The 26,809-nt window shown below is 47.5% G+C and overlaps 2 protein-coding genes across 6 annotated transcripts in view; one reads left to right on the top strand and one right to left on the bottom strand.

Moving 5' to 3' along the window:
• The window catches only part of TRAPPC12 (trafficking protein particle complex subunit 12), a gene marked incomplete at its 5' end in the record, with an annotated part of 67,496 nt that extends 62,186 nt beyond the window's left edge, over positions 1-5,310 (bottom strand). The window contains 2 exons of one of the 3 annotated variants that reach the window (XM_084793600.1): positions 1,464-2,700; positions 5,153-5,310. In XM_084793600.1, coding sequence (XP_084649726.1) covers positions 1,464-2,699 — 1,236 coding nt within the window. The other 2 variants (XM_084793599.1, XM_084793601.1) reach the window with 2 other exon arrangements.
• Positions 5,311-6,523: 1,213 nt separating this feature from the next.
• Positions 6,524-26,809, top strand: part of EIPR1 (EARP complex and GARP complex interacting protein 1) — a 118,563-nt gene continuing 98,277 nt past the window's right edge. The window contains exons 1-3 of one of the 3 annotated variants that reach the window (XM_084793605.1): positions 6,524-6,730; positions 14,412-14,495; positions 16,616-16,748. In XM_084793605.1, the coding sequence (XP_084649731.1) occupies positions 6,689-6,730; positions 14,412-14,495; positions 16,616-16,748 (259 nt within the window). In that variant the 5' untranslated portion in view covers positions 6,524-6,688. Of the gene's footprint in view, positions 6,731-14,411; positions 14,496-16,613; positions 16,749-26,809 lie in introns of those variants that run through there. The other 2 variants (XM_084793606.1, XM_084793609.1) reach the window with 2 other exon arrangements.

Below are 26,809 nucleotides of genomic sequence, written 5' to 3'. Positions count from 1 at the left end.
TCCTGCATTAGAATGTATTCTTAACAGACAGGTAGGTTCTAGCAACATAAAAACTAAACCTATCATCAGATAGCACTGGAGACCCGCGGCAAGATGCTCGATCCTTCCTACTGTGCTACAACAGCCTACTTGATGTCCCCACACATCTATCTGTAAGTGACTTGATTTATGACTTTCTTTCATTCTATGACTATAAGGGTTCATATATCCCCATGTTGGAACATGTTATTCAAGGTAACTTAAGTCTATGTTCCCAGGCCATGGCCACTCACATTTGGCTCTGAATAAACTATCTTTTATTCCCTTTGAAGTAAGAGCTGTGTTTTGCACCAATGATCTTAAAAACCCGGTTTGTATGGAAAGCCAACAGAAAGACAATTCTTTGTCAAACCAATCTCAAGCCAGCAGCAAAAATATTCCACAGCATTTCTATTCAAAGTAAAATGCAATCATTTTTCCTTTCTACCCCAGGAACACAAAGGCTTTTCAGCACAATGTGGAACTGAAGAGAAACCGAGCAGGCGAACACCTGGCACACAGGCTCCGCTCTAAGTCATAGGTGTTAGTTCAGACCCACTTCCCATACAGCAAGAGGCGAGAAAGATGTAGTAACTCAGAGGAGGCGAAAAGAAAACAGCATCATAGTTGACTCTGGGAAGAGGTCCTACATGTTGTGGGTGCTCCACAACCTGGCTTATTCCCTGCTACTCCATGGTGGCTTTAGGAAGGGCCTGAGTAACTAAAGCCAGGCTGAGAAGGACCGACTGCAGAGCCTCCAGATTTGACCACACTGAAGGGAATCCTGTTCAGTCATGTTTCTTTTTTGAAAGTCTTTTATTTAATTTTTAAAATTTATGTGCATTGGTGTGAGGGTGTCAGATCTTGGAGTTACAGACAGTTGTGAGCTGCCATGTGGATGCTGGGAATTGAACTCAGGTCCTTTGGAAGAACAGGCAGTGCTCTTAACCACTGAGCCATCTCTCCAGCCCTCCCAGTCATGTTTCTTAAGAATGACCTTTACCTGGAGATGATCTCTTGTTGTGTAGCACTCCAGAGCCCCTGTGGACACTTAGCATTTTGCCAACCTCCCATCACTTTTGGCAACTAGGGTGAACTATTTCTGCAAGGCTCTAAAGGTACCCTCTTGGGAACCGCTAGGCTAAGGCCTCCTGCCCTGCGCTCCCCTGCACTCTATGGGTGTAAGGAAGGGAGCAAGGCAAACAACAGAGACTGGAAGGCACTGAAGGCCAGATCAGCTTGCTGCTGCAGGACGTCTGAAACAGGTAGGACCGACACACCTTAGAAGCACACTCAGCATGGTCTGCTTAGGAGGCTGCAGTTATAGCAGCTGTCAAGCCTAGTACTTAGAAAAGCCAGAGTTAATACAGGCCTCTTGTTATACACAATTCTAGAAAGAGTCTACATGGGTTGAGATATGGACACAGAAACATTCCGCACCCTACCTGAATGTTGTCAAACTTGAGGCCGGGCATGGTGAGGTTCTCCTTGTCTATGAACACGGTGCCATACTGCTGGGTCGCTACTGACATCAGGACATCTTTGGTCTCCTGGCTGGGAAGCCATGCGTCATTCCTCCGATCCAGCTCACTCATGCTCAGGGCTGTGGCAAAAGGGTCATCACTCCCAGCAAACACAGCCTGGATCTGTGAGAATGGCTTTGGAGACTCAGAGACATCCAAAGGGGCTGGAGACACACCTGACTCCGATCTATCCATCCTTGTAGAGTAGGATGGACTGGTGCAATCTGGTGACTTTTCTCCCGCATGGGCAGGGAGGGAAGATAGCTTTTCTGGAACCGGGGAACCTGCGTTGGGATTACTGACCGAAATGAAAGTAGATGTTGTGAAGGAATCAAAGAAGTCAGAGGCCAAGGAATTAGAGCTCACTGTATCTCCAAAAAATGTACTCAGGCTGGGACTGGGCTGGACCATCGGAGGAGGGGTCTTGGCTGATGTTTCACTGGTGCTACTGAAACTTGGAGATTTCACCATCTGGGACTCGAAGCCATCCTGCAGAAACAAGTGTGGCTGGGAGGGAGTGGAGGTGGCCTGGCTGAAGATGGTGCAGACAGGCAAGGGCTCGTCTTTGGAGGAGGACTGACTGGAGGACACTTCTGACATCTGCTCTTCTCGGGGCGCTTGGCTATCACTGGGCCCCTTGTCCTCTGTGCCAGCATTTTCCAGGGCAGGCGCGCCCGACACATCCTCCTGTGTTGAGTCCTCTTTCACGGATGCTCGGCTATCAGGCGTCATGTCTGAAACGTCTCTGGGCGTATCATCTCCGTCAGTCTCACTGCCATTACTCAGAGTGTCCACTGCTTCTTTGTCTGTGGCGGCGCTGGGCAGTCCGAGATCAGTGGTACCTCTGGGGGTCTCCACGACGTCCTGCAGACAGCCAAGGTCTCCCGCATCGCCCTCGCTGTTGTTCGGGGAGTCGGAGATGAGCACGCTCTCCATCATGTGCTCATTAAGTTTATCTCCAAAGTTGGGAGAGTCGGCTGACATGGGCTCGCTCTCTTCAGATCCGAACTCGTCTCCACCAAGATCAATGGTCTCCTCATGATACAGCAGCTGGCGCTCCTGCTCCTGAGACACCGGTTCAGGGATATTCTCAGGTCCCACCCGGGATGGAGGGCAGGTCTCATTTGGGCTCTGTTCACCATCTTTAGCTTTTTCCATGCTGTCGAAAAATGGAGACAGTCACAAATCACGTCATCGTTGTATTTCAAGTATTGGTAAATAACTAACTGGCTTTTCTTTTCTGAGAGAGGATCGCACAGAATCTGGGTGGACTTGAACTTACAACCTCCGCAGTTCTGAGATATAGGCTGGGCTACTCTTGTCTCTCAATGAAACAAAATGTTTAATCGTGCCACATCCAAATGGTACATAATTAGAAACATCTCCTTTTCAAGTTTATTTACATATTTTTAATTATGATAAAACACGCATAAAACTTACTAGCTACCATTTTTAAGTGTATAGTTCAGCAACGTTTAGTACCTTCTCCTTGTTGACAAATCAACAGCCAGAATTTTGGTCGTCTCGCAAAACAAAAACTCTATATCCATTTAGTAACTCCCAGTGTAGTCACACACGGACAAACACCATCCTACTTCTCATTTTTTTTTTTTTTTAATTCTCTAGGGACCACATGTAGGTGGAATCATAAAACATTCACCATGCTGTCCTTCACCCACTGCAGTATCTAGTGCAGTATCAGTAAACAAATGCTGTCTGCCCTTACTGTGAAGCTGGCATCCGCCCGGCCTGCATCTCAGGCCCAGCCATGCCTGTCTCCCAGGGTCCTCCGAGGGCCCTTGTCTGGGCAAAGGCTAAAAACAGCAACACATCTTGAGAGTGAAAACAAGCTCTTGAGATCTAGAAGGTAACCATTGGCAACAGACACTGTGTAGCTCATCCACGAAGAGCCTGCTCTGCTCTGCCCAGGACCCTTGACTCAGAACACAAGCATGGCCGCTGCTCCCCCAGCAGACTGCAGGGCGTTGTGAGCACTAATTTCATGGTGTCCTTTGCTCTCTATCAGGCTACTGCAGTCTTCTCTGTTGGATGTTTGAGCCCTGACTGGATGAAGTTTCACTGTGTACTTGATGCTTCGTCTGCTATGTGCTATCTGCTCTTTGCTTCCTAAATGCTCACTCATTTGACCTGGAAGCACACTCTCCACACTGTGCAGAACATCGATGCAGCAGCATGAGTGGGCTTTCCTCCCCTTTGACAGGTGAATAATAACACTGTATTGCAGGCACGTGGCAGTTTGTGCATCCATTTACCTGTTAAAAGAATACTTGTATTCCTTCTAGCCTCTAGCCACTGTGCACAGTGCTTTTGTGAACAGGATGTGTGAATGCATCTCTGAGACTTTAAATTTCAATTCTCCGGCACAGCAAATTCCTATTCCAATGCCCAGAGATGAACATGCTAGATCATACAGTAATCGTATTTAGTTTGTTTGTTTGTTGAGTCAGGGTTTCTCTGTGTATTAATGCCTAACCTGGAACTCACTATGGTGTCCAGACTGGACTCAAACTCAGATCTGCCTGCCTCTGTCTCCCCACCCCCAAGTCCTGAGATTAAAGGCATGTGCCTCCATTGCCTGAGAGTAATCACATTTTTATTTTCACAAGGAACTGCAGTTTTTTCCCACTGCAGCAGAACCCCTTTCCATTCCCTGCATCAGTGTACGCACACCTCAATTTCACTACACACTGGCTGGCTGATACTTATTTATTTTTATTTTTGCTTTTTACTTAGCTTTTTAATAAGTGTGAGAATTTATCTTTATAAATTAATGTCTTAGGTAACTTAACCTGGCCTTAAATGTGTTATTTAGCAGAAGACGATGGCTTTGAACCCCTGAACCTCGTGCCTCTACCTCCCAAATGCTGGGATACAGGCTCAGCACCAACGTCTTACTGTACTCATTCATTTGCGCATCTGTGATCAGAAGACAATCATCTGGAATTAGTCCTGCAGATCCAACTCAGGTCATCAGGATTGGTGGCAGACACTGAACCACCCTGTCAGCCCTTGTGTTAGTTTTTAGACTCTATTTTTTTCTTCCTTTTTGAGATGGGGGAAGTCTCCCTAGTTAGCCCAGACTGACCTCAAACTTACAACCTTTCCGTCCAAATCTCACTGAACGCTGGGCTTACAGGAATGAACCCTTTGCCCACCCAACCCTACCCACTATTCACTACTGAGGTTAAGTCTGTCTCTTAAGGTGCCCCCATCCCTAACTATCCTCACACCGACTTTGCCTTCCTGCTGTTTAATTGTGGGGATATGACACAGAGGGTGGCGGGAGCAAAAGTTGAGCCAAAACAAAAACAACCCATGAGCACTGGTGATGTAACACGGGCACCTACTATGCATGCATACGAACCCGCATTTTGTACATGAGAACCTGAGGCCTGGAGGGTGTGTACCTTGTCCAAAACTGGAGGGGGTACAGAATTGGCTATGGCCAAAGAAGCCAACCCCTGCTGGGGCTGCCAAGATTGTCAGGTCCCAGTTCCGCGTAGCGGAGAGAGGTAATAACGCGCGGACGCCGCCCTCCGTGGGAAGGTCGGGAGTCCAGGCGACCTTCCTCACTGCGACCCGCTCCTCACCTGCCACCCGCCCCCGAGGCCGGATCACCCACGGGTGAAAAGGGTCCAAAGAGATGACGGGAAACCGGAAATCGACCCAAGATGCAAGGTCCCGCGCGCTGGTGCGTCTGCGCGTGCCAGCCCGTGAGGCCCGACTTCCGCACATGCTCAGTTCGGGAGCTTCTGGCTCGTCTCTGGAAGCCGGGTGCATTTCCGGTTCATGGGTTGTAGGAGGGACCTAAAGCGATTGAAGGCGTCCTTGGGCGTGTGACCAACCAAGGATGCTTTTTCCTAGGACTTATTCTTGGTGCTTGCTGGACTTCTACACTCCCCCACCTGTGTCTGTGGCAGTGTGTGCTAACATCCATTACGATGGGAGGAGGAGTAACAAGGAGTGTGGAGAGTCAGTCTTGCTTGCTCAGTGTATGGTTGCTTGAGAACAGTTCTCAAGTCAAGGACCTTGCTTTAATGATTTCTAATGTAATCTGAGAAAATGCTGTAAGAATACAGCTCTCATCTCGAGGCGGAGAAGAGTTTATTCTGAAGCCAACGAGTGACTATAGCTTGGGAACACAGATTCGGGTCACCTTAAATTCTGCTGTCTGACATGATAACAATTTGATGAAGTTGTACAGTAACAAACAATAAATATACACGTCTCTAGCACACTTTGGAAGCAGTGGGTAGGCGGATTGCGATAAAGCGGGGAATCCTCTGCTGGTAGGTCTCAGGTGCTATCTGATGTTATTCGTAGTTTTGGGATCGGTGGAAGCTAGTGACAAGAGGTTTTACCAGAAAGTCAACATTAGACACAGAGACGGGTAATGGATGACTATTAAGGGGGCTAATGGAAGCATCCCATAAACTGCTGTCATAAAGGTCAGTCAAGAGACACTGGCACCAAGTCTCTAACACAGAAGAAATGTGTTTAGATCCAGAACGTCACCTTGTGGCGCGTTCTTATCTTGGGCTTAGCTGTATCGCTGTAGTAGTCACGTGAAATGCACATCGCTGCACCTCACTGCTCACCCGCACCACCACCATCTTGACTCAAGCTTGTAGTATCTCCTTTTTAAATGAGCGTCTAACTGAGAGCCTGTTCCTAAGGCTGGAGCAAAGGTCCTGGCAGTGGGTTGGGTTCAGGACCCCAGTTTAGGAGTGAAGCATGGCCAACCATAAGGCCCATTTAATTGTTCTCTTCAGGGTGCAGGGCATGGATGCTCTAGTGAGCAGCTCAAGAGCACAAGAGCGCCGCCCTGCTGGCTGTCCAGTCCTACAGCATTTGCTCCTGGCCCCGCCCTCCAACCCAGGATCCCCCGCGGCTGCTGGAGCCTCATGAGAGCCTAAGTGAGCATGCGCAGGATAAAGGCACTGCTGCCATTGGCCACCTGGGAGGAGCGTATGGATGACGCGCGAAGAAAACAGGAAGTGAGCCGTCAGGGAGTCGGTCTGGGGCTCGTAGTTCTAGTTTCCGCAAGGAATGAATGGGTTCTGGCCGATCGCTGGTGAGGCGGGACTCGGGCGCTGAGGCGTGAGCGACTGGTCAGGCAGAGCGTCATGGAGGACGACGCACCGGTGATCTACGGGCTGGAATTCCAGGTGGGCATTGCAGAGTCCGAGGGTCGTGGCCACCCGTGCCTGACCCGCACGGGCGGGCGAGCGAGCTCAGTCTGGTTCCGAGGATTCTGGGCGTCAGTGGCCAGGATTTGGAGCGAGGGGACGCTCACGGAATGTGGCTTAGTGAGGCTCTGGGCTGGCATGGACGGCTGAGGGTGTGAGCACTCGGCCCTTCAGGTGTCTTTATTACACTCGCACTACTGGCACTTCGAGGAGCAATTATTGAGCACTGACGTGTGTCTTGGATACTGCTCAATGCAAGTGGAGCTTCAAGGGAGGAAAGTGCTGGGTGGGTGTTATGAAGCGTTTTGCTCACTTAGGTTGGGATATACTTGCTTTTTTCCTTATGAACTTTTACTTTCAATATCGGTTAAATCCTACTTGTTTAACCTCTCCCTCCCTCCCTTAAATCGTATTTGGGATGAGTGCAGTTCGGGTTATAGATTCGAGTGAATAGGGGGATGAGGGTTTCTGCCTCCCACGGAGTTCTTCAGACTAGGACCATGATTTGCTAAGAATCCACTGGGGAGTTCTGCTATTTTCAGTGCCTTCCTGAGTGTCCAGAGCTCCCATGCTAAGAATCAGGATGCCTATTCTACACTCCCGGCCTTTGACTCTTGTTTATTTTGATAATTTTCTTGGTTGCCCCTGGAATTAGATCTGACATCTAGATGGGATCAAATCCAGTTTAGCCCCAGGACCTTTCTTTTTTGTTCCTTCCATAAAAGTAAAATCCTTGGACATCGTGTGCCCTTGAACACAGATTTATAATGATTTTTGTGGGGTTCCCCTTGACTTCTGATAGGCGAAGAAAGTCAGCTCTGTGTAGGTGATTTCTGTATGCCCGTTTTGCAGATTAAGAATGAGGACATAGATGCGTAGAGGGGTCATAGGGTGGGGCTAAGGTCGGACATTAAGGGATGGAGTGAAGGTATGCTTAGATATATAGTGAGCCTGGTGAGGGCATTTAGCCTGTCCAGGGTTTCAGTGTCTTTACTTACAAAATGAGAAGAACTGTGGAATATGTTAAGGGTCGATTTTTTTTTAAATCTAAGTACAGGAAGTTACTGGAAGACATTCCACTTTATCTCAGGGGTTGCCTGTCTATGGACTTTGATCATTTGTAAGTGAGATGCATCGTCCCAGCCGTCAGTGTAAGCCTCTAGACTCAAAGTGTGCAGGCAAGCCTAACTGAGACAGTGCGCGCACACGTTCAGTGTGTACCTTCCCGCAGACAGGCTCCAAGCCTGAAGTATGGGGAACGCATGGTGGAGGAGGAGAGGGGGAGGCTGACTTAAAACCTGCACAGATAAGCAACACCAAGTCAGGGCACAGCAATCTCGGGGCGGGGAGAAGCCCAGTGGGAGTTTCAGAAGCATTGTTGAGAGGAGTCTGGGAATGCTACTGGGCCTGCGCCAGGGTCGGCCTGCTGCTTCCTGAGGAAGCCTGTGTGTGTCTATGGGGCTCCCATGGATGTGTGCTTTTCAGAGGCTTTTAAAAAGATGTATTGATTTTTATTTTGTGCATATGAGCGTTTTCCCTGCATGCGTGTATGTACCGCACTTGTGTGTCTGGTGCCCAGGGAGGTCAGAAAAGGGCTCCGGGTTCCCTAGGATGGAGTTACAGATGTTGTGAGGCACCTGGTATGGGTGCTGGATCCTCTTCACAAACAGCAAGCACTCTTAGCTGCTGAGCTGTCTTTGCAGCACGTTACACCAGCAGCTTTCTAGATTTTGCATAATCCCTGAATACAGGGAAGGGATTTCCTTGCTGGCCCCATCTTACTTACTGACAGTTCTCTAGAAGGTTCTTTTTCTTGTCAGCATGAGATTTTCTTGGGAGGATGGCTTCATCAGACCTGGCAGCCTCAGGTTGTGGAACAGTAAGGGCAGCCTGGTGCCACCTGCCCCTGGCCTCTCACTCTCACGTCATCGCAACGTAGTTCCCTTCCCTTCCCTTCCCTTCCCTTCCCTTCCCTTCCCTTCCCTTCCCTTCCCTTCCCTTCCTTTCTATTTTTTCTTTCCTTCTTTCTTTCTTTCTTTCTTTCTTTCTTTCTTTCTTTCTTTCAGATTTATTTATTTTAATTTTCTGTATATCAGTGTTTTGCCTGCTTGTATGTCTGTGCGCTACAGGTGTACTGGTGCTCACAGGAGCCATAAGAGATGTCAGATCCCTTGGAACTGGACTTAGAGACAGTTGTGAGCCACTGTTAGGGTGCTGGGAATTGAACCTAGGTTTTCTGCAAGAAGCGCAAGTATTCTTAACCCCTGAGCCGTCTCTCCAGGTAGTCTTTCTTTTGGGATCAGTTTTGGTAACATATTTTCTGGTGGAATCTACTTAGTATTCGGTTGACAGATGTCTTAGCTAGCTTGCTCTCCACTCCCACGTCACCACCCCAAGTCAGAGTTTCTCTGTGTAGTCCTGCCTGTTCTGGAACTTAGCTTCTGTAGACCAGGCTGGCCTTAAACTCAAAGATTCGTCTGCCCCTGAGAGTGCTGGGATTGAAGGCAAGCACCACCACCACCCAGCTTACCTTGGTTTTCTATTGCTGTGATAAACACCAGGACCAAAAGCAATTTGGGGAAGAAAGGGCTTACTTCATTTCACAGGTCCATTATGAAGGGAAGGCAGGCCAGGGACTCAAGGCAGTACTGTGGGGGCAGGAACTGAAGCAGAGACCTTGGAGTAGTGCTGCTAACTGGCTTGCCTTCGACTCATGGTCAGCTACCTTTCCTATATCTCTCAGGACCACCTGCCCAGGGGTGTACTGCCCACACCAATCATTAATCAAGAAAACACACCCCCTACTTTACCCCCCACTTGCATAAAGGTCAGTCGAAGTTCCTTTTTCCAGATGACTCTAGCTTGTTTCAAATGACCTGGATATGAAACAATTACTTAATGTATGCCAGGCCTTGTGTGTACAATGGATCACAGCCGAGTTGGAAACAGACCAGTTGTAGTCTTGTGCATTGTGTTCACCCATGCCCAGGGCAGAGGTGTTTCTGCAGACAGGGTTTCTGGGTTCAGTTGCTCAGTTGGCTTTTGTGGTGCTGGGATGGAATGTGGGGCCCTTTGCATGGTAGTCAAGTGCTCTACCATGGATCCATGACCTGTCTAAAAATAAATCAGGGGGCTGTTTAGTATACAGTATGTTTATTCTTTCTTCTCTTCCTTCAGGCTTTCACTCCCACAGACACGCTGATATACACAAGTAAACATTCAAAAGTGACCTGTACTTAGAATGGGCTCAGTGGAACCTGGGAAAGTATCTTCCTGACCAGACCAAACTGCTAATGCAGGTCACTTAATTTTGGTTAACTTCTTCCACAAGCGATGGCATTTAATCCTGTTTTCTTCTTAATGTTGAGCCACAGGGCGATTTAGCTCAGTGTTAACTTACTATTGTGTTCTGTGCCAGTGTCTTTGATACTTAATCCTATAGCAGTTTGTCTTTTGATCTTGTAAACTCTTTGTCTTCCCTCTGCTACTGACAGCAAGAGATCTGACACCAGAATGACTGGAAAGAAACAACTTTAGCAATTCTGCTTAACAAATGGCATCTCTGAAAAATGGAAAGGTCTTAGTTTAAACTTTTGTGGAGCTTTTGCAGACAAGTTTCAGATTTGCTGGTGGGAATGATTTTCCTTATCCTTTTTTTCTAAAAACAAAAAAGCAAACAGAACCATGTATTGTTTGAGATTGAAGAAAACATCTCTAGATCAGTGATGCCATTCAGAATTTTGGCTGTTTGCTGTCTGAGCTCCGTTTCTTGTCACCTCTCTGACAGAGGTGCTGTCACTTCCCAGGGCACTGTAAGTAGCTTGCGCCAGCTGACATGCGTGCCTGCATTCTAGAATTGCTCTTTTTTAAAATGGCTGCTAATGGGGGTCACTTCAGTTTGATTGTCTTCTTTTGTAAAATGGTGACATTTACATATCCTGTTTTCTGCCTAATGTTGAGCCAAAGGGTGATTTTGTTAAATGTTTACCTGTTCCTGTGGTCAATGCCAGTGTCTTTGATATTAATCCCATGCCAGTTTGTCTCCTCTCTCTCTCTCTCTCTCTCTCTCTCTCTCTCTCTTTGGTTTTTCGAGACAGGGTTTCTCTGTGTAACCTTGGCTCTCCTGGACTCACTTTGTAGACCAGGCTGGCCTCGAACTCACCGCGATCTGCCTCTGCCTCCTGAGTGCTGGAATTAAAGGCGTGCATCACCACAACCTAGCACTTTTGTTTTGTTTTTTTGGTGTCTTCTCTTGATGAGTCTAGGCTTCCCACTTTTCGGACACTTCTATGGCACCTGTGGAGCTGGAGACACGTCCACACATCAGCCTTTCATAGTGAACTTGAAATACAGAAAAGACTTTTCATGTGAAATAGTCAGTTGGGTTCTCTCCCTGGTCCTAATTTGGGGACTTTAGTCTTGTATCATCTGTGTGACCCCAAGTTGCATTTGAAGGTCTTTGTGTACTAATCCAAAGGTGGAGCCCATCCTCTGTTTTCTCCTCATGAGGGTGAGCCTGAGTCCTAGCCTAAGTGGTGGCCTTCTTCCTTCCAGTAGTCAGTGTGGTCTGAGCCAGGTTCTTAAGGCACAGAGCGTTCAGAGGTGTTACTGATAGGCCTCACTTTTTTTGGTACATGTCTTTGGAGATTTCTAGATCCACAAAGGTTTATCAGTTTCACAATCTGGTTTAAGGCTGTCCAAACTGTCCATCCAAGAGTGCAGAGGGAGAGGGAGAGGCAGGCGTGGGCATGCATCTTTAGTCTGCTATGCACGGTGAGTGGACACCTTCTCCAGATGTTATAGTGTGTATGCCACCCTGGATGGATTGTTCCTCCATTTTATTTAAATACAGTTATCAGTTGAGTTTTGTGCTGCTGTCCCTGGAGGAGGGTGGGGACATAGAGGCAGTGTAATTGGCTCTTCTGAAATCTGAACTTTGTACTAATTATGAAAACAGTATAAACACTACAGACTAAATGGTCAAGACTGCTGTTATACTCTTTCTCTTACTGATTTTCAAAGAAAAGAAAGAGAAAACGTACATAACTAAATAAATAGTAAAAATACAGGGTGCTCAGCTGTGATAGTCAGGAAGCAGGCATTATGGGAGGAGCAGCTGTGGACAGGGGGCCACATCAAATGAGCTTGGTGAGGGAGGGGCTTCCTGTTGCTGTGTGACAGATTACAGACACTGAGGACCTACAACATTACCCAGGTTAGAATCCCCACACAAACCTCTCTCTGCTAAAACCAATTGATGAGGATGTCTTTGTCACTTTGGGGTGGTTCCATGTAAGTATCTGTAGCTCTGCCTTTACCAGCATCCAAAGCTACCCACATTCCTGGGCACATGGCTCCTTCCTCCATCTTTAGAGCCAGCAACAGCTGCTGTTGCCTTGCTGTTGCCTAAGTCTTTCCTAAGCTACTGTTACACTGATTGGAGACTCATACTGACAACCCAGTGTCTGAGAGGAGTGATGAGGATAAGGAACATAAGAGGAAAAGATGGAGCTTTGCTCACCAATCAGCATCTCCCTTCCCGGAGGATCTTGAAGGAATGATGAGGGGAGAGGATAAGAATTGGCGGAATATTCATGTCTTTTCTGAGAATGAGGGAGATTTTTTAGGAACACAGGGTGCTCCCTCTCTTCCTTCCTTCCAGGGTCTGGATTGAAGTTTCTTCATGGCTGGCTAAGCATCGTTAGCTTTGAGGTGGGAGGAGAGAGACTCAGGTCAGGTCTAGGTCAGGTAAGCCTAATTATTACAGTTCTGGACAAAATACTCAGCAGTGACCAATGTGTCTATGCAGAGCGTAATAGGATCTAGCCTAAAGGTGAGGCTGCCAAGGAGACCAACGCAAAGCTTCTTGCAGTGCTGTAGTCACCCATGGAATGCTGCATGTTAAGCAGAGAGTAGCTGCTCAGTGAAAGTGGCTCCACACAGCAGAGCTTTTGTCTATGGCAAATCAATAGTGTGTGGCTTAGCTCTGTGACTTCCAGATTGCCTGGTTCCCCCTTCTCAGTACCTAAGGGAAGTTCTCATATGTAGCCCAGGCTGACCTTGAACCCTGTGCCTGGGATCATGGGCATGTAGTGCCATACGCGAGTAGGAGCAAATGAAACTGGGTGGTTGACTGAAGCTTCCCGCTGTAGCTCACCTCTGCCTCTGCTTTCTTTCCGTGAGGCTGTGACTGCAGCGACAAGAGCATTCCTGGTTTCAAGCACCAGAGAGATTAACATCTTGGACATTCTTCTCTTCTCCAGTTCTTGACTTAATGGAAGCTGCAGTCCCTTTGCTGTGCGTATGAACAGCATCGTGTATCTAGGAATCAGACTGTAGACATTTTTAATGGGCTATTAATTGTGCCTACAGTGAAAAGTTTAAGCGTAAGTTACAGGGGCCTTGGTCAGGGTCCTGGTAATGGTTGGGCTGAAAGAGCTGAGCTAGTTCGCAAGTTTGAAGTACTATTAGGAGTTGGATAATATTTTCTTCTCAAGGTGTGAAAATTTCAATTTTGTCTCTTATCATGACTGCTCTAATCACAGTCACTGCCGCTTAGGCTGTTCCCAGTTTCCTGCACTTCACTTTCAGGAAGGCTGGCATCTTCTGAGCTTGGTGGTGGCTTGTAGCTCTCAGCTGGGTCCTGTAGCGCGAGGGGGCTTCACCTGCTCAGACCCTTTGCCCAGAGCCATTCTGCTTTCCAGTTGTTCAGCTGGGGTGCATGGTATAAAGCCCTGCCCTTTGTTTTAGCTCTGAAGGGCCATCCAGCTCCGGGCTCCCTAGATGGCAGGCCTCTGTGGCAAATGTCCTAGCTTTACTTTTCCTGGTACACACATCCTAGAATCTTAGAGCCTGTTTCTTAGGGGATGGGCCATTTGGACTCTGCCCCTTTCTATTTTCTTTTGTTTTTGTTTGTTTGGGTGCCCCCCCCAATGTGGCTTTATCTTACTTACCATATTTCATTGAAGGCTATGTTTCTGCGTGATAGCTTAGGATGTTCCCTATCTGTGGAGGACTTACTGCTGGCAGGTTTCCCCTAGCCTGGGAACAGTGGTCTGCTCAGTTCTCTTTTGTCAGATCAAGGATGCAGTTTCAGTCTGTGCCAGCCACTCTGGTTACAGTTCTGCTCCCCCCTGCTCTGTCCTGTGTGGTGAGAGCTGTGCCAGCCTCTTGGTGGTGGGCCTTGCCCTGTGCGTGTTTGAACAGCTTTCCTTAGACTTAAACCTGCAGATGCAATGTAGCCTGATCTGGGCTTCCTGACACACTTGGAGGCCTCAAGGCCAACTGTATTTTGTGTAGCTTTTCTAGTTCTCTGCAGGGAACTTGGCTTAAACTACCTGCATTGCATGGCTGGAAGCCATTTCTGTTGTGTTGTTTTGATGAAGTGTAATTTGTCGAACCAATCTATTTATTGCTGACATGGCGGTTTTATTACCCAACTTAACTATTGCTGTGTAAATAATTTGTATCTTTATTGCTTAGATTAGTGCCCACTTAGAGTTATTTCACGTACAGATTTGAAGTGCAATTGTGTTAGGAGTGTGCAGTCGCCTCTAGACACTGCTGATTTATCCTTCATCTCAGCAGATGAGATAAGCCGACTTTTCTGTGTCTATTAAGCCTAACTTCATAAATGTGTATTCGTTTCCTCCCTCCTCAGGCACGTGCTCTAACACCTCAAACTGCGGAAACAGATGCCATTCGCTTCTTGGTTGGGACGCAGTCTCTTAAATATGATAATCAGGTAACTATTTTTGACAAATGTATACATGCTAATTACTAAGCTTATTCTTAGTTTCATATCCATTTTGTTCTTGATTTTTTCAAGCAATGTTTAAAAAATTTAATGTCACATAAAAATTTTCATTAGATTTAAATATATATATTTATAAGTTGTAACTATTACCCAACTATGTATATGATTAATTATAGTAATTAAAACATTATGTTTAGTGTTTCTTTTTTTGTGTGTGCATGGTGTATATACATGTTTGTGTGTATGCACAGGTGCATGTATATGTGGAAGTTGAAGGTTGACTTTGAATATCTTCAGTTGTATTTTCTCTCTTTGTCTTTCTTTGCCTCTTTGTCCCTCCCATGTATGTATGTATGTATGTATGTATGTATGTATGTATGTATGTATGTGTAAATAACAGAGTAAGACATCTATCTCTGTATCCTGGCTGGCCTAGAACTATTTATATCAATTTGGCCTCAAAATCCAGGAGCTTTCTCTGCCTCCTGAATGTTGAGACTAGAGTTGTGTGTCACCATGCCAGGCAGTACCATATACATTGAGGTGGGGTTGCCCATCACTTTTGATTTTTTGTTTTGTTGAGTGTCTCCAGCCCTCAGCAGCTCTACCATGCCTGGTCTCTGTTACCTTAGATTTGTGTCATCTGCTTTTGAGCTCAAGGATAGGGAGAAATCAGACACTGTTTTTAAGGGTGGTTGTTTCCTAGTCTCTCCCAGAGGGAAGGGCACTGTACGTATGTGTGCTGGGCTTGTTTGTGCTAACTGGCCTGTTCAGCATTGTATGTGACTGGCACTGGCCATCTTAGGCCACTGCTGGGATTCAGTCCACAGTGATGATTGTAGAGCGACTCCTGAAGAGGAGAAAGAATCATGGTTAAGGAAGAGGCTCTGAGAAGCTGTACCACATAAACATGTTGTTTGCTATCGTGTGAACACTTTAGTATTGTTTTGATAGCAAAAGTCACACATCTTCATCATTAGAAACCCATTGGGGAAAAAAAAAAGAAACCCATTGCAAATACAAAGCACAGAGAGTCAAAGGCAAGGGCTGTCTGTGGCCCCCACCTCAAGAACAACTGCTCATTTCCACCCAGTTGGGGACATATGTACTTTTTAAAACAAAATGGATGTCATGTTTATATAGTTGTTTTTATGTTCCTGTTTCCTTAACTCTGTATTATGGACATCTTTCCATGCTGCTGACTAGTCCGCCAGGTACTAACTAGCTTCACAGGGCTCTCCTTTCAGCCAGGTGCTGGAAGGCATCTGAACTCATGTCAGGCCCTGACGTGGCCCTGACTCTTCCATTACAATAATCTGTGCCACTGCAGAGCTTTTTTGGGAAGAAATTGGTGCAGATCCATGTTATTTTCTTAGTGTATATATATTTTAAAAGTTAGTGTTTTCTACCAGCTTGAGTACTGATCAGAGAGATTGAGTGTGGAAATCATTTCAGTTCCTGTAAAAAAATTTTTTTTCCAGAAAAGCATGGAGATGGCATAGTTAACCTTCTTACTCAGAGACCTAAATTTAACAGTTGTAATTAATAGTATATGATCATAGGCACTGATATGTTGCCCTCATTTTAAAAAAGAAACCAAAAAAAAAATGTGTTAAAATATAGCCTTATCCACTTCAGTGACTACTGCCTTGATTTGAGTCTTGTCTATCACAGAGGGACTAGGCATAGCTCACCCGGTCCCTACTGGGCAGCAGCCCCTGTGGTCACTCTAAACCTCACTGGCCAGCAGTTTCCTTCCACTGCCTATCTTCCCTGCAACAACACAGCAGGTCTGAGAAGCGGAGAGGTTGACACTAGCGCACTCTCACATGTCAGCATCTTGAGAGTAGAGGCTTTAGCACCTAAGGACTTTAGACTGGAGAAGACCAGCTGGCAGAATTCTGCAGCTTGGGATTGTGGAAGCACTCCGTGGGGACATGCCACTCTGCCTTTGGGAAGGGGCTCAGTGAGAACTAAATGCAGGGGTGTGTACTGTTCAGAGGGTTAGCTGCCACTGAGTTTGCACGTGGTTCTTTATAATCACGGTGCGTATTAACGTGCCGAGGAAAGCATTTGAGATGCTGATTGTCCCTTTCTTGCATTTGTAGATCCACATCATAGATTTTGATGACGAAAATAACATTATAAATAAAAATGTCCTTCTCCATCAAGCGGGTGAGATCTGGCACATCAGCGCCAGCCCTGCAGATAAAGGTGTGCTGGCCACCTGCTACAACAAAAGTAAGTGCTGTGCTTATTGTTCTGTGTGTGTCAGCTGGGGGGTGTCACGTGAGAGGGATATTGTATTGCTAATGGGTCTGTGGGTGATTTAGAAGATGTGACCATCCACCAAGGTGCTGCCCATGTATACTGCGACAGTGGGAGTAGATGTTTGTGGTCGATGCTGCAGGAGCATTGCACTAGAGGGTTCCTGAAGGGTGGGCTCTGCTCTGCTCTGCTGTGAGCATGGGAGTGACTTGCCCCCTTCCCACTGCCTTATGTACCAGATGCCATACAGTCCTCTCTGACAGTAGTGGGGATGTACATCCATGAGCCTGACAGGCCTCCACCTGACTGTCTAGTGCTCCAGTCTCTGGGACCTTTGATTTGTGTCAGTGAGCTGACCTCTCTTTTCCCTCACTTCTCCTTGCTTTGTCTTTGTGACATTCCTGATGGTGGTTTCAAGGGAAGAACCTCACCTCATGCCATAGAGTGTATCATGTGCTGTTGGGCGGCTACAGGAAGCCTGCTTCTAGAACCTTTTGATTAGACTCTGCCTCCATAGGATTCTCCATGGTCACTCATTTCTGTCTTAACTTCAAGGCCAACCTGTTTGTTTTAAATGTATAGTCTCTTATTAAGGATAAAACAAAAATGTTTGATGAACGGTATTTTCCTCCTATAATCCATTGTAATATTCCTCCCCCTCCCCCGCCTCTCTCTGCCTATTTCTGTCTCTGTCTCTTGATAGGGATTTCCTATATGACCAAAGCAGGTCTTGAATTCTTGACCTTTGTGTCTCAAACTCTCATGTGCTTGGGTTACAGATGTCTGTGGACACACACCCAGTGCTCCCTACCATGCCTGGTCTTCCCCATATTCTTCTACCTTTCCTGTTAGCTTTTTACATGGTGTTACTCCATTTGTTGGGGAGGCATTCACATTGAATTTCACTGTCTTAGTTACTGTCATTGCTGTGAAGAGACACCATGACCAAGGCAACTTACAAAAAGAGAGTATGGGACCATGGTGAATCTCAGAGGGTGAGTCCATGACCGACATATCAGGGATCATGGGTGCAGGCAGGCAGGCAGGCAGGCAGGCAGGCACAGGAGCAGTAGCTGAAAGCTTACTTGTTGAGACAATGACAGTGAAGTAGAGGTAAAGGGAGAGAGAGAAATACTGAGCAAGCTAACTGGGAATGGTCTAAGCTTTTGAAACCTCCAAGCCCACTTCTAATAACATACTTCCTCCAACAAGGCCACACCTCCTAATCCTTTTCAGGGTGTTCCTGAAAGTTCCACACATCATGGACAAGCATTCATCTATATGAGCCTATGGGGGCTATTCTTACTCAAACCACCACATGCCAGCCTCTCCCCATCATCACTGAGTTGCTCTATGAGATGTTAGTCTGTCTGTTGCCCTGCCTTGGGCGATACAGCTCTTTCATATGTCTTCACATTGGCATGTCAGGGTGGCGAGTTTGCTATACTCCTGCCCTGCTGCTGAATTGAACATAGTACAAATGCTGACCCATGTGACTTGAGCAGACTCTTTTAGCCTCCGAAGGCAACCTGTACGTAGTCAGCTCACTAGCACTGTTGCCTCTGTTCCATGTCTGCGACAGCCATCACAGCATTCTACCTCCAATTGTCTGATTCAGCCCTCTACTTTCCCTCTGTACAGGGAGATTGCAGCCTTTCATGCTTGAAGACAGCCAAGTTGCTGTGCTTGAAGGCAGTGGTCTCTAGAAAGTAACATTTGTGATTAACTCAAGTGAGCTTACCTATGACATAACATGTGGTGCCGACAGTCATAGGACATCCCTTCGCTTGGCCACATTTAGTCAGTTCTAGGCAGACTGCAGGTCACACTGCACTCAGGGGATACATGAAGGTGGGCCTAGCCTGGATGTAGGCTCAGCCATGAGGCCTGCTGGGTATGCAGGATGTACCATCTGAAGTGGTGGGAGCAGAGCTTATTCTGATAGTATTGTCACCACAGCTCCTCAGGCACAGTGTCTCTCTAGCTGGTGGTCTGGAGCATGAGATGACTTGCCTGCCTCACATGCAGTACACAGATATGGCCACGATGGACATGCCAGTCAGAAAAAGGGAGATCAAAGGCGGCCAGAAGCCAAGGTCCATGGTGATTTCAGGTGCTCACTGGAGGTCTCTCTATAGTCCTCTGGGGTAGGATCCCTGGGGTCTTATTTTTACTTTATGGTAATGTTATCTTTCAGGTGTACTCTGTCCTCCCATGTATACTGTCCACAATATGTTCACTGTCCTCCCTATGCTCACTGTCCTCCATATGCTCACTGTGCTCCATATGCTCACTGTCCTCCATATGCTCACTGTGCTCCATATCCTCAAGGTCCTCCATATCCTCACTGTCCTCCATATGCTCACTGTCCTCCAAATCCTCACTGTCCTCCATATCCTCACTGTCCTCCATATGCTCACGGTCCTCCATATCCTCACTGTCCTCCATATCCTCACCGTCCTCCATATGCTCACTGTCCTCCATATCCTCACTGTCCTCCATATCCTCACTGTGCTCCATGTGCTCACTGTCCCCCATATCCTCACTGTCCTCCATATCCTCACTGTCCTCCATATCCTCACTGTCCTCCATATCCTCACTGTCCTCCATGTGCTCACTGTCCCCCATATCCTCACTGTCCTCCATATCCTCACTGTCCTCCATATCCTCACTGTCCTCCATGTGCTCACTGTTTTCCATGTGCTCACTGTCCTCCATATCCTCACTTTCCTCCATATCCTCACTGTCCTCCATATCCTCACTGTCCTCCATGTGCTCACTGTCCTCCATATCCTCATTGTCCTCCATATGCTCACTGTCCTCCATATCCTCACTGTCCCCCATATCCTCACTGTCCTCCATATGCTCACTGTGCTCCTTATGCTCACTGTCCTCCATATCCTCACTTTCCTCCATATCCTCACTGTCCTCCATATCCTCACTGTCCTCCATGTGCTCACTGTCCTCCATATCCTCATTGTCCTCCATATGCTCACTGTCCTCCATATCCTCACTGTCCTCCATATCCTCACTGTCGTCCATGTGCTCACTGTGCTCCATATGCTCACTGTCCTCCATATGCTCACTGTTCTCCATATGCTCACTGTCCTCCATATGCTCACTGTCCTCCATGTGCTCACTGTCCTCCATATCCTCACTGTCCTCCATGTGCTCACTGTCCTCCCTATGCTCACTGTCCTCCATATCCTCACTGTCCTCCATATGCTCACTGTCCTCCATATGCTCACTGTCCTCCATGTGCTCACTGTCCTCCATGTGCTCACTGTCCTCCATATGCTCACTGTCCTGCATATCCTCACTGTCCTCCATATCCTCACTGTCCTCCATATGCTCACTGTCCTCCATATCCTCACTGTCCTCCATATCCTCACTGTCCTCCATATGCTCACTGTCCTCCATATGCTCACTGTCCTCCATGTGCTCACTGTCCTCCATATGCTCACTGTGCTCCATATCCTCACTGTCCTCCATATCCTCACTGTCCTCCATATGCTCACTGTCCTCCATATGCTCACTGTCCTCCATGTGCTCACTGTACTCCATATGCTCACTGTCCTCCATATGCTCACTGTCATCCATATGCTCACTGTCCTCCATATGCTCACTGTCCTCCATGTGCTCACTGTCCTCCATATCCTCACTGTCCTCCATATGCTCACTGTACTCCATATGCTCACTGTCCTCCATATCCTCACTGTCCTCCATGTGCTCACTGTCCTCCATATGCTCACTGTCCTCCATATCCTCACTGTCCTCCATATCCTCACTGTCCTTTATATGCTCACTGTCCTCCATATCCTCACTGTCCTCCATATCCTCACTGTCCTCCATATCCTAACTGTCCTCCATATGCTCACTGTCCTCCATGTGCTCACTGTCCTCCATGTGCTCACTGTCCTCCATATCCTCACTGTCCTCCATATCCTCACTGTCCTCCATATGCTCACTGTCCTCCATATGCTCACTGTCCTCCATGTGCTCACTGTCCTCCATATGCTCACTGTCCTCCATATGCTCACTGTGCTCCATGTGCTCACTGTCCTCCATATCCTCACTGTCCTCCATATCCTCACTGTCCTCCATGTGCTCATTGTCCTCCATATCCTCACTGTCCTCCATATCCTCACTGTCCTCCATGTGCTCACTGTCTTCCATATCCTCACTGTGCTCCATATGCTCACTGTCCTCCATATCCTCACTGTCCTCCATATGCTCACTGTTTTCCATGTGCTCACTGTCCTCCATATCCTCACTGTCCTCCATATCCTCACTGTCCTCCATATGCTCACTGTCCTCCATGTGCTCACTGTGCTCCATATGCTCACTGTCCTCCATGTGCTCACTGTCCTCCATATCTTCACTGTCCTCCATATGCTCACTGTGCTCCTTATGCTCACTGTCCTCCATATCCTCACTGTCCTCCATATCCTCACTGTCCTCCATGTGCTCACTGTACTCCATATGCTCACTGTCCTCCATATGCTCACTGTCCTCCATATGCTCACTGTCCTCCATATGCTCACTGTCCTCCATGTGCTCACTGTCCTCCATATCCTCACTGTCCTCCATATGCTCACTGTCCTCCATATGCTCACTGTCCTCCATATCCTCACTGTCCTCCATGTGCTCACTGTCCTCCATATGCTCACTGTCCTCCATATCCTCACTGTCCTCCATATCCTCACTGTCCTTTATATGCTCACTGTCCTCCATATCCTCACTGTCCTCCATATGCTCACTGTCCTCCATATCCTCACTGTCCTCCATATCCTCACTGTCCTCCATATGCTCACTGTCCTCCATGTGTTCACTGTCCTCCATGTGCTCACTGTCCTCCATGTGCTCACTGTCCTCCATATGCTCACTGTCCTCCATATCCTCACTGTCCTCCATATCCTCACTGTCCTCCATATGCTCACTGTCCTCCATGTGCTCACTGTCCTCCATGTGCTCACTGTCCTCCATATGCTCACTGTCCTCCATATCCTCACTTTCCTCCATATGCTCACTGTCCTCCATGTGCTCACTGTCCTCCATATGCTCACTGTCCTCCATATCCTCACTGTCCTCCATATCCTCACTGTCCTCCATATGCTCACTGTCCTCCATGTGCTCACTGTCCTCCATATCCTCACTGTCCTCCATATCCTCACTGTCCTCCATGTGCTCACTGTCCTCCATGTGCTCACTGTCCTCCATATCCTCACTGTGCTCCATATGCTCACTGTGCTCCATGTGCTCACTGTCCTCCATATCCTCACTGTCCTCCATATCCTCACTGTCCTCCATGTGCTCACTGTCCTCCATATGCTCACTGTCCTCCATGTGCTCACTGTCCTCCATATCCTCACTGTCCTCCATGTGCTCACTGTCCTCCATATCCTCACTGTCCTCCATATCCTCACTGTCCTCCATGTGCTCACTGTCCTCCATGTGCTCACTGTGCTCTATATCCTCACTGTCCTCCATATCCTCACTGTCCTCCATATGCTCACTGTCCTCCATATCCTCACTGTCCTCCATATGCTCACTGTGCTCCATATGCTCACTGTGCTCCATATCCTCACTGTCCTCCATATCCTCACTGTCCTCCATGTGCTCACTGTGCTATATATCCTCACTGTCCTCCATATCCTCACTGTCCTCCATATGCTCACTGTCCTCCATATCCTCACTGTCCTCCATATGCTCACTGTGCTCCATATCCTCACTGTCCTCCATATGCTCACTGTCCTCCATGTGTTCACTGTCCTCCATGTGCTCACTGTCCTCCATGTGCTCACTGTCCTCCATATGCCCACTGTCCTCCATATCCTCACTGTCCTCCATATCCTCACTGTCCTCCATATGCTCACTGTCCTCCATGTGCTCACTGTCCTCCATGTGCTCACTGTCCTCCATATGCTCACTGTCCTCCATATCCTCACTTTCCTCCATATGCTCACTGTCCTCCATGTGCTCACTGTCCTCCATATCCTCACTGTCCTCCATATCCTCACTTTCCTCCATATGCTCACTTTCCTCCATATGCTCACTGTCCTCCATATCCTCACTGTCCTCCATATCCTCACTGTCCTCCATATGCTCACTGTCCTCCATGTGCTCACTGTCCTCCATATCCTCACTGTCCTCCATATCCTCACTGTCCTCCATATCCTCACTGTCCTCCATGTGCTCACTGTCCTCCATATGCTCACTGTCCTCCATATCCTCACTGTCCTCCATGTGCTCACTGTGCTCCATATGCTCACTGTCCTCCATGTGCTCACTGTCCTCCATATCCTCACTGTGCTCCATATCCTCACTGTCCTCCATATCCTCACTGTCCTCCATATGCTCACTGTCCTCCATATCCTCACTGTCCTCCATATCCTCACTGTGCTCCATATCCTCACTGTCCTCCATATCCTCACTGTCCTCCATATCCTCACTGTCCTCCATATGCTCACTGTGCTCCATATGCTCACTGACCTCCATATGCTCACTGTGCTCCATATCCTCACTGTCCTCCATATCCTCACTGTCCTCCATATCCTCAATGTGCTCCATATCCTCTCTGTTCCTTGACTCTCCACATGGTTCTCTCCAGCTCCTTGGGTTGTAGAAGGTTGTTGGTGAGTTGAGCTGCTCACCTACTATGGGCCACAGCAGCAGTAAACTAGTTTGCGATGAAGTCTTCATCTTGGCTTGCTGCCATGTGTATCACTTTTTTCCAGGTACACTAGGTGTTTGCACTAGATGTTGATGGCAGCCTGGCCCAGCACCATCAGTGTTGTCCTCATGTCACCCTGTCTAGGAAGGAGGCAGTTTAACAGTATTCAAGCATCAATTCCAGGAACCCTGTTTGCAAGTTCGGGCTGCAGGCAGTACTGCTTTCCAGAATGCTAAGCTCTTTCTTCTCTGTGCAGCCAGCAGGAGCCAGTGGAGCTCCTTAGCTCTTTGCTCTTTGAAGCCATGTTTTCCGTTGCACCCAATGTACTCAAATGATCTATGGTGACAGTCACCATTATGGAGCCAGGTACCCAACTCTTCTCTCCAGATGCCTCTAGGAAGCCTTGGCTTTACAGAGCACACCTCTGCCATGTGGGACTGAATACATACAGCCTTCTCAGGGAGAGCTACTATACTTAGCAGGTGAATACTTGTGCCTTTTTTTTTTTTTAAAAATGCAGAATAGCCATGAACTACTCAGTTTCTATGCTTTATATATTAAATAAGAATTTGGTCCAAAAGCACCACATACTGGGATTAGAACATGCTGCTTAAGGAACATGCTGCTTCATGCAAATCCTCCTGTGAGAAACAGAGTTGTCTTTCACCTGGTGTTTTATTGGCTGGTCATAGACTTCTTGTTAGCATTTGTTGCATGTTTTCCTGTGATCAATTTGCTAGTGAATGTTTGTAGGGAAGCCCACTCCTTGTACTCTCCAATTTGATGCTCTGGGAGGCATAGCAGTTTTCAGTCAAAGCTGAGGCCTTCAAGATGTGTCTCAGTGTGCAGCCCCTGGGGTGAACAGATGTGGGAAGTAGATTGTGGGTTGAGGCCAGCAGGCTTTGGGAACTACTTATGTCAATTTGTGTCCTCAGTTTAGTGCCTGTGTCCTTGTTGACATGTGTGCTAAATTCTGAGGGGATCATACTGAGAGTATGGCAGAGAGAACCATGGGAAGGGGCCTCTAAGAAGAGAGTTAGACTTGGAGCTCTTTGAGAGGCAAGTCCTTCTGTGGGAATCTTGGTGTGGACATTATTGTCAAGAGTAGTGCTCAGGTTGTGTCTTAGTTGGATGCAGACTCTCCACAGTCATTGGGAGTCTGACAATGGTGGCACCTTGATGAGACACAGGAACTCAAGTGCCTTGTGAGTACATGTGGGTAGTGGGGTGGACTGGCCATGCAAATAAGAAAATGTCCCTTAGTTTTCTGCATGTATGTGCAGGTATATGTTGTCGCAGGTTACCTGATGAGGCTTGTGCTCTGTGGGTCTGTGTTTAGCCATTGCCTGGAAAAGATGTTCTCAAACCTAGGGTGGTGGTTGGGGGGTGCATAGTAAGACGTAAAGGTCAGCCCTACCTTTTTGCACTAACCAGTCCTGAAGAATGAACCCAGGATCTCATACGTGTGAGGCCAGTCTTCTTCCCTTTGAGCTGCAGCCCGGTGCCTGGTACTGATAACTCCCTAGGAAGCAAAGTGGAGCTGTTTCCAGAGCAGAAGATACATAGAATGTATGAGGACTCATGGTATCAAGTAGCTGGTGGCACGTGAAGACAGTGGTGACAGTGGTCTTGATTGTACGCATATCCTAAAGGTGATGTTACCACCACCTGAAAATAGTTAAGGCACTCAAATGAAGGCACAGAAGATGTGTACTGCTGCTGGTCGGCCAGGCCTCTCTGCTGTGCATCTCCCTCAAGTGTGTATCTGGTAGACTTTTAGGCCTTATGAAGGTTTTGCTTCTTAGGCCAGCTTTCTGTTGACTTACAGGGTTTTCATACAGTTCACAGGAGAAGGAAAGCACATGCATCAGAGAAAAGACCTTACTGTATTTACTTAAGGTTTATTTTATCTTCATGTGTACATGTGTGTGTGTGAGTGTCTGCCACATGTGTGTTCGGATCGTTTGGAGTTGGAGTTCCATGCAGTTATGAGTTACCAGGGTGGGTGGGAAGTGGACAGCAGTCCTCTGAAAGAGCCCCATGTACTCTCCTAACAGCCGAGCTGCCTCTCCACCTTCGACTATCCTGTTTTAGTATCATTTTTATTTTTCTGAATTAAGAGTGAATTGTATGTGTCTTAGTTTGGGTTTTATTGCTATGAAGAGACACCATTATCAAGGCAAACATTTAATTGGGATGGCTTACAGTTTCAGAGGTTTAGTCCATTATCATTAATAGCAGGAAGCACGGCAGTGTGCAGGAAGACATGGTGCTGGAGGAGCCAAAAGTCCTACATCTTGATCTGAAGGTAGCCAGGAGGAGACTCTGATTTCACACTAGGTGGAGCTTGAGAGTAGAAGACCTCAAAGCCCACTTACACAGCGACACACTTCCTGCAACAAGGCCACACCTCCTAATAGTGATATTCTGTATGGCTGAACATTCAAACACTCACACATGAATCTATGGGGCCAAATCTATTCAGACCACCACAGTGTGTGTGTGTGTGTGTGTGTGTGTGTGTGTGTGTGTGTGTGTGTGTGTGTTTTTGGAGGACGGATTTGAGACAGAGTTTCTCTGTGTAGTCTTGATTGTCCTGGATTCGCTATGTAGACCAGGCTGGCCTCGAACTCACAAAAATTCACCTACCTTTGCCTCTGGAGTGCTAGGATTAGAGGCATGCACCACCTCTGCCTGGCACACAGTGTTTGCTTATACTGTTCCTGTGTGTGCTGTGTGTAGTATGTGTGTTTATAATATTCTTTGACACATGTGCACCCGTGCCATTCACACACAAGCGCGTGCACATGCATGTGTGTGTGTTGTGTTCTGCCTCTGCTGACACTGTCCTTGCCAATACTCATGTAGCAGTGACCTTACAGTCAGTAGAGGGCACCATTGTCCTGGCTCTGTGTCCATACCTGTGGCCCATCACAGGGTCCCCACATCATGGTGGCCCCATCTTTATTGATGTACTGACTGGTCACACAGGATTTCTGAAGCCTTTTCTGCTGAGCCTTCTAGAACTGTGCACCTGGAGTGCGTGCCGCAGCTTGGATTGATTCCTGGTGTCTGCATCCTTGTGGTCAGTTTGCATTCATGGGGTGGGCACAGGATCTGTAGGCAATTTAGCTCCTGACTCCTAAACCACAGGAATTCATAGATGGGTCTCCAGGGCCAGGGGACCAGTAGAACCTGGAATGGTTAGAGTATGGTGGGCGGGTTGGGCAGCAACTGGAGTGTGGTGTACCGCTGCCCTCTAGGTCACCATGTGCACACCTTATTCACAAAGCCTGTCTGTGATGGAAGCAGGAGCTTCTAAAATGCAGGCACATCACTCTTGGGGCAGCTGCAGAGTCGG

Source organism: Acomys minous (assembly GCF_964271855.1).
Source record: "Acomys minous genome assembly, chromosome: 8".
NCBI classification, from domain to species: Eukaryota; Metazoa; Chordata; class Mammalia; order Rodentia; family Muridae; genus Acomys; species Acomys minous.
Note: the sequence above shows the minus strand (reverse complement) of the source record. Positions and strands in the feature narration are given on the sequence as shown.